Source organism: Balaenoptera acutorostrata, chromosome 5 (genome assembly GCF_949987535.1).
Source record: "Balaenoptera acutorostrata chromosome 5, mBalAcu1.1, whole genome shotgun sequence".
Taxonomy (NCBI): domain Eukaryota; kingdom Metazoa; phylum Chordata; class Mammalia; order Artiodactyla; family Balaenopteridae; genus Balaenoptera; species Balaenoptera acutorostrata.
Window position 1 is genome coordinate 24,131,659 of NC_080068.1, and position 12,011 is coordinate 24,143,669.

General features: G+C 36.5%; 1 protein-coding gene across 3 annotated transcripts in view; it reads right to left on the bottom strand.

Annotated features, from left to right (window-relative positions):
• Positions 1-12,011, bottom strand: part of MGAT4D (MGAT4 family member D) — a 50,842-nt gene that overhangs the window by 13,714 nt on the left and 25,117 nt on the right. Inside the window, exons 6-9 of one of the 3 annotated variants that reach the window (XM_007189335.2) lie at positions 6,432-6,545; positions 4,867-4,942; positions 3,444-3,558; positions 760-890 (exon numbers count right to left, since the gene is read on the bottom strand). In XM_007189335.2, coding sequence (XP_007189397.2) covers positions 760-890; positions 3,444-3,558; positions 4,867-4,942; positions 6,432-6,545 — 436 coding nt within the window. The remainder of the gene's footprint in view (positions 1-759; positions 891-3,443; positions 3,559-4,866; positions 4,943-6,431; positions 6,546-12,011) is intronic. The other 2 variants (XM_057546381.1, XM_057546380.1) reach the window with 2 other exon arrangements.

The window sequence follows — 12,011 nt, forward strand, 5'->3', positions numbered from 1 at the left end:
TTTTTCAAATATCAGTTAAATCCAGATGGTAGATGGTGTTGTTCAGTTCTTTTATCACCTTGCTGTTTTCTGCCTACTAGTTCTGTGGCTTACTGAGAGAGGAGTGCTGAAGTCTCCAACTATCATTGTAGACTCATCTATTTCTCTTTTCAGTTCTGTCATGTTTTGTTTCATGTATTGTGAGGTTCTGTTGTTACATGCATGTACTTTCAGGACTGTTATATGTTTCTTGGTGATTTGACCCTCTTATCAGTATATAGTATCTTTCTTGATCCCTCGTCAATTTTTTTTTTCTCTTAAGTCTACTATGATATTAATGTAGCTACCACAAGCAATATAATAATCAAGATACCTTTGATTAGTGTCTGCACGGTATATCTTTTTCGATATTTTACTTTTAACCTATCTATAGTATTATATTTGAACTGAGTATAGACAGCAATTAATTGCACAGTGTTTTTCAATCCATTCTGATGAACTGTCTCTTAATTGGTGTATTTTGGCCATTTATATTTGATGTAAATATTGACTTGTTTGGATTTATGTCTATCATTTTTTCTATTTGTTCACTTTTTGTCCCTTTGTTTCCACTTTTCACTGCATTTTTGACCTCTCATTACTTCATTTAGTAGGTGTGTCCGTAAAAATTTAGGATATGGGAAGTTAAAAAATTGATGCACTAAATTTGTAAACAAAATTTATGTAACTACATTAGACAGATAGTATTTTCCTAAAAATACAAAGTAAAGAAATACTCACAAGAGTTTCTCCTGGGTTACACATCTTTAACTGAAAAATGTCCCCCAAGAGCAAGTCTATGGGTTTATCTTTGTAGAACATTAAAAAGAAATGTACGAAGTCAGTTAAGTCCTCAGATTTAAATAGCTTCCCTATGGAGAAAAAGTAAACAAATCCCAATAACCCTTGAGTGTTTATACTATGTATCATAACATAACCCTTATATAGAGTTGTTCATTCCATTAACATGGGAAAAGAGCACAAATTAGTAAAAATTAAATATATCCTATTCCTTACAAATAAAGTATAAAGCATTAATGAAGTTGGAGGATAATGAAGTAAAATAATATATCTGCTTCAGTGTTAAGAACTACCACTTCTGGGGGGAAAAGTATGAAAGAAGCTTAGAATAGTGAATACTCTTAGGAAATTGATAACTCATGAGGATCAACTGTCTAAGTCACGTGTAAGATATATAAATTAAATGGAAAGTATAGGACTTGTACTCTTAATTTCACTTAATTTTTCAGAAACTGTGATTTGTAAACTGACTTATGTAGAACTTTATCAATCTACCACAGTTTTTACTTTTAATACTTAATTTTGATTAAAATACAGTATTATTTCAATATTTGAGCATTATTTTATAAGAATGTTATTTTTCTTTTGTATTTATGACTCTTAAAGATTTACTATATTTTAAAGTATGATTTCATTACATCCAATTATTTCCAATACATTGTCTCTTTAATTTTAAAATAAAGTTGAAGGTATAAGATTCAGGTAAATGTTCACTTTAAACAGTGTAAGACACATTTAGCCATTTAATAAACATGATAGTAGGATGTAGGAATGTTTCAGTTTTTCACTAAGACTTGAGTCTATATGGGTCACCTGATCAAGTATATGGTTGTATTTGAATTTTTTGGCACCTATTTATACAGTAGCCAAAACAGGTGATTTAATGATAGAAACAGTTGATTTAATATTTATGTTTTCCTTATCTGCTGTCAGCATTTTGAAAATTCTATTTAGCCAGCTCATGTTTTTGGAAAATACTAATAATGGAACTGTTATTATGGTAACAAAAAAATAAAGTCTTTGTAGATTTAAGCTTAAATAAGAATTCAGTATCACATATACAGTGCTCCTTGTTCAGTGTGCTCTTGTGATGATCAGAATGTGAATATTCTCTATCCTTCTGGTACCTGACTTTACTGAGAAAGACAAAAAAGAATTTAAAATCTCTAAGTAATAAACCAACAAAATTATTACCTCTCCAAGCTTTTCAGCAGGTATTACTGTTACCTAGAGTTTTTCTTCTTATTGTAACCAAAGCTGAGAAAAAAACCTTCAGGGCCTTAAAATTGGATTCCACACCACTTTACAGAAAGTTTGGGAAAAAAGTGGTCAAGTAAGTGTATGAAGAACAGATGGATTTTACTAGCAATCAGAGAAATGCTTTATACTCCTCCCGTTGGCAAACAAAAATTTTAATGGATAAAATCAAATGTTATCAAGCATACTGGGAAGCAGGAACACAGATGCACTGCTTATGGGAGTATAAACTGTACAGCCAACCTGCAAAGCAATCTGGCAGTACTTAAGAGACCCAGCTATGTTTGCCCTCAGTGATCCCATCCCAGGGGACATATATGTCACTCCATTTCTCTGTGGCAGCAGACAGTTGGAAGCAGCCAAGGTCCACTAATCTGGGAATGGGTAAGTCAAACGGATTATTATGTAGCACTTAGGCAGCAGTAAGAAAAATGAACTGAACATAAAGCAATATATTGACAGTTATAAAATCTAGTTTTGAGGACAAAAATGTAAGGTACAGGAATAGGCTTATCACATCACCATTTATGTAACTTTTAAACAGGTACAAACATGATAAACACCAAATATTTTACATGGTATGTGATATATATATATTCTGAATGAAATATACCGAGTGCAAAACCTATCATGCGCGTGGGAAGAAGTGGAGGTAGGGGTCGGGCATTAAACAAAAGAATAAAATAAGACAGGGATCCTGCTTGAAACAATGACGACATGTGATATGAAATGAATTAGGTAACTTGGCTTGCTGCCATGATGGTCAAATCAAAGAAAAAGGGCTAGAAGAAAGAGAGGAACGAAGGGAAGGAAGCAAAAGGGAAGTCTACAGAAGAACTGTAAAAACAATCACATCATGGCCACAATTTTAGGAACTTTTCTGTGGTGGGTATAATTCGTATGTTTTTATATTTTTTAAGCATGTCAGCTTCGGCATACTAGAAATTGAAAGGACTTCAGAGTACAATAGTTCTGTTAAAATTTCTTTCTCTACAACTTTAATTCTTTGAAGTTCAGTATTTTTCTACGTAAAATAGAGAGAAGTACACCTTAGTTACTGTGCTAACAAGTGTGCCAGACTCACAGTAGCTAGCATTAATTAAGTGGTAGCTGCCTTATGTTTTTATAAAACGTGAATACGTCGATCTGTTTCTTTATACTGTCATCTACAAAAAAATTTGGTTTAAAAATACATTTTCTGAAATTCAGATCCTTGAATCTGATTTTACTATTAAACTCATAGTATCTTTATAGAAATCATGCCATTCCTTTCCATTTAGTAACAGACTCTTTGATAAGTTCTTAAAAACTTTTCAGATTATTGTGTACTAAAAATCTTGATCCCACAAAATAGATCCATTGCTTACCTATAAATCCAAGTACGGAAAACTCAATATAAAACCAATTATTTGAAGTGATGTTATGTATAAAATCTGTGATTTTTGTAAGGTACATCTTGTTAGCTAAGATATCATCTTCTAGCTGAAAAAAAAAAAGGCATTAGTACCTTTGATGCTTCCATGGAACAAATTATATTAGCTTGAAAACTGAAAATACCTATAATAGAATACACTGAAAAAATGTTTTTATGAGGTAGTAGATTGATTTTTAGTTCAGTTCATTGAGGGTATTTCCTGTTAGTCAATTTTCATTTTCTGATTCGGAGACCAGATATTATCGGTTTCTTTCCTAAATACTAAAAGGAACATTCAATCTAAATCCTCTTTGGAAGCATCTACTTATCTGAATCCATTTTCACTCTGACAACTACTTCAGTTTCTAGGTTAAGACTAACTGGCTTTTTGTTTAGGTGATAGGTCTCATGTCCTAGCGCCAGATAATTGTGTTTGGCAAAGAGATAACAAAAGGGAGCTGGCCCTCCCATGCCCAACTAGCTGGTTAGAAGGATGGTGTCAGTAAGCCTAGAAATAGTTCTCCATAAGAGCAGGGAAGGGGTCGAGAGGAAACTAGAATTTTCTTTTTAAGTTTAATACATATTATGTGGCATCTATAGATGAAGAGAACCTCCTAAATGGTTCGGAAGATGTGCAAGTCCTCAGGCACAATACCAGGGCACAAAACAGAATCGTGTTGTTCCAAAATGGGACGAGTACATTGGCTGGATCTCATATTTCTATTATATTACCACTGACTAGGGATCGAAAGGGATTTTGGTTTTTCCAGTAAAAGAGAAGAACTGGCTTCAGGCCTTTTTCTAATTCCCTCTCTCTATTCTCCAATGACATTCTGTAAACTCCTCTCACAACTGAACACTGTCTCATATAGTGAGGTATATACTTACTGTTGGGAAATGTGGTATTATTATTTAACGATATGCAGGAACTTAGGAGGTACAAATTATATATAATTGATTTATTTCACAAACACAGTAAGGCACTGTAGAACTGTGTTACTCATAAAATGTGGCAATGTAGGGTAGCAATGATAAGCATATACACTAACATAAGTGCTCAAAATATGTTTGTTTAATCTAATGTACCTGTGGGCAGAAACACGTAAGCTGTACAATTTCTGTTTTTTTCTAATTTGAGAATTTCTTTTCAGTTTGCTTCAGGTAACTATAATTTCCTCTGTTAATAGTGACCCAGCAAGAAGACTAATATAGAACCAATTTTAAGCTTCCTTTTGGCATTTTAATATAATGGATAATTTTCTACTTTCTAAGTACAGAGTAAAGTGGAGGGATACAGTGAGGAAGGAAGGAATCGAAGGAAAGAAGAAGAATATAATACTTCCACTTTAAATTATATATTTATAACAAGGGCTTACCTGTAAGTAATACATAGCTTTGGGTTGGGCATACAGCATCAAAAAACAAAAATCTAATACTTGTTTGATTCGCCAACTAGAAATAAGTAATAAAATCTGTTAATATTTTTCAATATTGTTTAGTTTTTATTTATAAGCACATTTTAGTAATTAAAAACAAACTTTTTTTTACACTTTACTCACAGAAAGTACTATCTACATTAAGCGAAACTGAATACCTTATAAGTTATACTAAAAGGTTTCCCAATTGTATTCAGTGGACAGTGTCTGCCATTGCTAAACTAGGATAAGCATAACCTATTTATTTTATGTTTTGGCTAGTCAAATTATCATCTATATAATAAAGTTAATATTCTTCCTGATCTTAGGTCTTGTTCAAATAAAAGTATAAAGAACTGTCATTCTAATTTAATACTAAGCTAGATGCTAGGCCAGGTCCTGAAGATTCAGAGAGCAACACACAATGCAGTTCGTGTCCTTCTGGGTCTCATAATCTAGCATGAAAGATAGAAAAACCATAAAATTAGAGCAATTAGACAAGTGCTATATAAAGATATTGACAATGATGACTTATAATAAGATGGGGAGGGCAGAGCAGAAGGAAGTAGGGCATTCAGTGTAGAAGAGCAGTATTGCAAAGGCACAAACGTGGGAAGGAGCGCGTCACCTCAGAGTTAGCGCACCGAGAGCTGATGGAAAGGAAGCTGAGGACGGTAAGGTTGGCAGAAACCAGGTCATGAAGGGTCTTTGATGACTTTCAGGAAACTGTGGACTTGATCTCATATGAAAAAGGATTCTTCTGGCTACAGTATGGAGAATGAACTGGAGGAGAGGCTAGGTTAGGATTAAGGACAGCCAATAGACCTCTAATGGTCTGAACGAAGTCCAAGGCAGAGGACTGGGGATGAGAGAATGATGTAGAGAGAGATTCTAAAAATGAAATGATGATGGAGACATAAAGGGCAGAAGGAAAAATGAGGATCTAGAATGTCTCCCAGCTTTATGACTCTAAAAATTGGGTAAAATGTAGGTCATTAATTAAAAGCAAAACAAAATCCTTCAAAGATTTCTAGATTCTGACATACCATTTATTATTTTTTAAAAACCACCAGTGCCAATAAACTTATTGGGATAAGAACTTTTTCTGAAACTTGACATCTTTTGCCCTACTGAGTTTTGAGGAACCAAATTATTATACTTCTTGTAATACATACCACATTTATAACTGAACAATAGCAATCCTTTATATACGTATAGAGCTTTTAATTTTTCAGAATTCTTTCATAAATACTACCATATTTTATTTTCACAATGACTTTTCCATATATGTAATGTGGATTTTATTATACACACTACAAAGTTGAGGAAGCTAAAAAAAAAAGGCTAAATTACCTGCCTAGGGTGATCAGCAAACAGAAAAGCTGGGAGTAGAATCTAGGTGCCAGCCAACAGGAACTGGCTCCAGGACACCATTGTGCTTGAAATACTAACTACTAGATGCTGATTCCAACATTTCATCAGATGAAGTTAGTTATTTAAGGATACTATTTTCTAATATATCATACCTCTCTAATTTTTCTGAGTCGTCAGTTGATTGCTTGGCATGTGATATGTTTGGATAAAAATAAGCAGGTATTGAAATGACTTCTAAGGACCCAGACATCAGTTGCCTTTTGAATCTATAAATAGAAGTGGAAGCTTATAATTGAATATTTGACTTACCAAAATAACATAAATGCTTAAAAAGAATTTCCTTATGTATGTCCACATATTTTGATTTGAATGACTTCGTGATATACCTGATACCAACATCATAAAGCTAATACTTTTTAGCCAAAATATTTCTTTTGTTAGTGACCCTTATAAAAAATTAAAATGTACAATATAAAATTAATTTCCTCATAAAAATTATAGGTACTTTGACTTTTTCAAGTTTTCAATCAGATATGCACTCTGACAGATTGAAGTTAATGGACTAGTTAGCATAATACCGTAACTGTAAAAGAGCAAGAACATTAGAATATTTAAGTGTGACTCTTGTCCATAACTCTTTGGAGGAGTGTGTGTGTGTGTGTGTGTGTGTGTGTGTGTGTGTGTGTGTATACACCTCAAAGCTTGTGGGATCCTAGTTCCCCAACCAGGGACCGAACCCGGACCCTCTGCAGTGAAAGTACGGAGTCCCAACCACTATTCCCAAGGAGTATGTATATTTTTTAGACTCTTTATTTTAGAGTTAATATTTTAAAAGTTTTAAAAGTTAATATTTATAGACCAACAAGAACATCATTTAAATGCATAAAGTATTGCTCACAAAAGCTGTAATATAAATCTTGTACCATCAAGGTAAAGAATGAGAGACCAGGTACAGCATTTTAAGTGGTTTTCCTTTAGAGATAAATGACTTTAAACGAGATTTAAATTTAGGCTTTATATTATTTATTTATATGGAAACAAGACAGAGTTTATATGCATGATTTCAATTATGTGCATCTGTTATTCAGTTCACTGACAGGCAGCAAAACATGCAATTGTGTTGCCTCCTTGTCTGCCAGTGATAAACAGTCCCACGTGACACTGAACAAAAATAATCAAAAGAGGGAATTGGCCAATAGATGAAAGTGCAGTAGGTGATAATGCTGGAACTGACTCTGGATGTGACTCGAAGACGGCTGACCCTGGGAATGTTGCCACCTCCCTCTCCAGAGACTCTTGACGTGCGGCCACAGGCGCTTAGTGAGGGTGAACTTACCCGACATAAATGAGGAAAATGGCTGTAAGGAAAAGGATGTCCCGTAGGATGTGATGCTGGCAAAGAACTTCCCATTAAAGGAACGCTCAGAGATGTTTCATGACATTGAAAATGCAAATGATAAAATGTAGGAGCCTGATCTAAACTCAGGAAGGAGTACGACAATTTGCCAAAGCATAAAAAAAATGTTCCCTCTGAATTTTAAGTTATATGACAAGAAGAAGGCAAATACTGCTTAAACTACTCTTGATAAATTTTCTAAAAGAAAATACTTTATTCTCAATGATTTCCATGTTTTACTTATTTATTTTTTTTAATTGCAGTTGGTTTACAATATTATACTAGTTACAAGTATACAATGTAGTGATTCAATATTTTTATAGATTATACTCCATTTAAAGTTATTACAAAATAATGGCTATATTTCCCTGTGCTGTACAATATATCCTTGTTGCTTATTTATTTTATACACAGTTGTCTGCGTCTCTATCTCGCCCCTCCCCCTCTTCCCACTGTATCTGTGAGTCTGTTTCTGTTTGTTATCTGCACGTTTGTTTTTTTAGATTCCACATATAAGTGATAACATAGAGCATTTGTCTTTCTCTGACTTACTTCACTGAGCGTAATACTCTCTAATCCAGCGGTCCCCAACCTTTTTGGCACCAGGGACCGGTTTCGTGAAAGACAATTTTTCCATGGACATGGGGTGATGGTTCAGGCGGTGATGGGAGTGATGGGGAGCGATGGGGAGCCGCAGATGAAGCTTCGCTTTCTCACCACTCACCTCCTGCTGTGCGGCCCGGCTCCTAACAGGCTGCGGACCGGCACCGGTCCTCAGCCCCGGGGTTGGGAACCCCTGCTCTAATCCATCCATGTTGTTGCAAATGGCAGAATTTCATTCTTTTTTACAGCTGAGTAATATTCCATTATGTACATATATCTCACATCTTCTTCATCCATTCATCTGTTAATGGGCACTTAGGTTGCTTCCATATCTTGGCGATTGTAAATAATGAACACTGGGGTGCATGTGTCTCTTCGAATTAGTGTTTTCATTTTCTTTAGATATATACCCAGCAGTGGAATTGCTGGATCATACAGTAGTTCTATTTTTAGTTTTTTGAGGAACCTCCATACTGTTTTCCATAGTGGCTGCACCAACTTACATTCCCACCAACAGTGTACAAGGGTTCCCTTTTCTCCACACCCTCACCAACATTTATTATTTGTAGACTTTTTGATGATAGCCATTTTGACAGGTGTGAGGTGATATCTCATTGTGGTTCTGATTTGCATTATCTCTGATGATTAGCAGTTTTTAGCATTTTTTCATGTGGCTCCATGTTTTACATTACAGTGTACTAAATGAATATTAGCTTTACTATATTTTTCATTTTTCTATACATTTATAGTTGACAGAGAGTAGTAAATGTTTTGACGAATGTTTAAAGGTCATGAAACAACTGCTTGCAATTATGTAGTCATATCCACAGGAATTGTTTGTAAACCTCTGCCTTCCTTTTAACTGATTCTGTCAAGAATCCCTTATAAGGATACCAAACTAGCATAGATTGAAGTCACTTCAGGCTAATGTGTCTTCTTCAAACAGTGGGTTATTATTCAGAATAAAGCAACTGAGATGATAGCATGGAATACGAGAACACTTTAAGGATTCAAGCATAAGGCAACTTTGCTCCTGGGGAATCTTCTCTGGGGAGAACTAGACATCCATGGTGTTTTACCTAATCTTGCCCAACTCTGTCTCCTTTATACACATCAGCTATTTCAAGCCTTCAATACTGTTCTCAAGTTCATATACTGCCAATCAATCCCTCATTCTCAACAAATGATCTTTATCTCCTTCACAGAGAAACGAGAGACCTTTAAGGAGGGAATTCTTTCATCTCACCTTCCTTCCCCAAACTACTTTTTTTCTACTCTTTCACACATTCTCATCCCTTTTTTTCTTCAGTCTTAGTCCTGCCTGAATCTCCTTCCATGTGCACCTTGCATCCAGTCCCCCATAGCCCTGGCTTTATCAGCTTCCTCCCTCTTCACCTGAACACACAGAAAAACACTCAAGATGCTCCCATCTCAAAACTCCCCAAACATGTCTCTCTTCCAGCTAGTGTGTTTTAACTTTTCTCCCCATCAGTTAAGCTCATTGAGAATAGTCTAATTCCTTACATTTTTGTTATGAAATTACCCAAAATACATGAAGGTAGAAACACAATGAGTCCCAAATCTCCTGATTTCAACAACCATTAATTTTTTACTTGTTCATCTATGCAGCCCACATTTTTTGCTGAAGTAATATTTTAAAACAAATCCTGGATGTCGTATTTCACCCTTAAATTCTTCAGTGTGAAAATTTAAAAAGGACATTTATTTACATAACGACCTGACAGTATCACATCTCACAAAATTAAGAATAATTACTTAACATCACATAATACTCAGTTGATATTCACACGTCCCTAGTAGTCTAACTACAGGATCTAATGGCGGGGGCTGGGGGTAGGATGTTCAGAATGAGTATCCACTTAAGATCCTCTCGATGTAATAGGTCATCTGATTTTTTTTTTAAGCTTACTATCTAGACCAGTCACTTTAGTTTTTCTTTCTTTTTCCCTACGCAACTGTCTTTTTGAAAGAAGTGGGTCAGTTGTCCTAAAGAATGTCCCACGTCTTGGGGATTCACTCCAGATTGCTTCCTCTATTCACCGTATATACTTTAAACTGGAGTTTAGCTTTAAAGGCTTGGTTCAATTTGGTGAGATAAAATTTATATTTTAAGGCAGGACAAGGACAAATTTAAGCATAAAATTGCCTTTGTCCCAACACTCCCCCGCAGTGTACAACGTGCATTTGCATCACACATTACCCAGACCTCCTCAAAGACGGGAATGCCAGCTAGTCCGTAAAGATCAATTCTTTTCCCCTTTCTTCTGATGTAACTTCTTAAAAGATTAGCATTCTTTCCCAGCTCTTTAAGGGGCTGTAGTGACTTACTGCTCACTTTGTGTGTGCTTACCTGGACTATGTATCTTTGGTGAATTTTATGTAGAATATCAGTACGTCATTTTGATATACGAACCTTTGTCTCAAGAATGTATCTGACTGTGCCTTTGACTTCTACCAGGGGGAACAGTCCTCAGAGCTTCTGAGAGTCTGTCTCCAGGGTTATAATCCTCAATCTGGCTTGACTAAAATTCCTTTTTTTCTTAACTCGATTGTTAATTGAATTTTCGTTGACAGATTCAAGGTCGTTTTGTTTTACTTTTGGAGGGTGGTAGGCAATAACTCCCTACAGGTACTTCTTGGTGTATTTCATGCGCGTCACAACAGGAGTCAAACCCCCTGACTCTCTACGGTGCAGTGATACTGAGACTGGCCAGAGGTTCAGGTGGGGGAACTCAATCCCTTTTTGCTAATTACCCGTCTGCTCTCAGCCCACAGTCTTGCACTTCTGCTGTGCCGTGTATTACAGGACAGGGGTCTGCACGCCCCTTGCTAGCTCCTTCAGGTAGGCCCTCCTGGCAGTAAGTAACAAGAGGTTGGAAAGCAGTAGAAAAGGCGGACATTCTCCCTAAGGTCGGTTTCTGGTGAAGTCTCCCACAGCGGCACGGAGCACGGTGACAGCACTGCAGGAGCGACACGGTCCATGGGGACACCAGCTCTGATGGAGGCTGCCTGGCTAGGACCTTCTGTCCTGGCACTGACCACGGTGCAGCAGACCATGCGCCCAACCTCAGACCTCGGAGTATGATCTCATCTCCCCTTATGCTTCTCCTGTTTCCTTCTCCTTTTTCTTCTCTCAGCGCTTGTAAACTTTTTTGGCCAATTTTTTGTATTAAATTTTCTCTATTCCCTCTCAACTACCAAGAGTTTCCTGCTTGGATGCTGACTGGTACACCTTCCTTGCAAAGCTCCCCATCCACCTGTCACTTCATGATATGCCTGAATCAGTTACTTTTCAAAATGGTGATCTTCTAATTCTATTTATTCTACAGTCACTGGCTGGAATTCTTTTGACTAGAATAACTTTGCTTCATCTGCTAGAGCTATTTGGTGAGGAAAAACAAAACAAAGCAAAACACTGCTGGCTGAGGCAAACAAGCCTGTTAGCCAGATTCAGCTTGAAGGCCGTGTGTTCAACCTTAGCCTGTACTGTAGCACAAATAGCACACATCCTGGGCTTCCCTGGTGGCGCAGTGGTTAAGAATCCGCCTGCCAAAAACACAAAAAGAATCCGCCTGCCAATGCAGGAGACACGAGTTCGAGCCCTGGTCCAGGAGGATCCCACATGCCGCGGAGCAACTAAGCCCATGCGCCACAACTACTGAGCCTGTGCTCTAGAGCCCACGAGCCACAACTACTGAGCCTGTGCGCCACA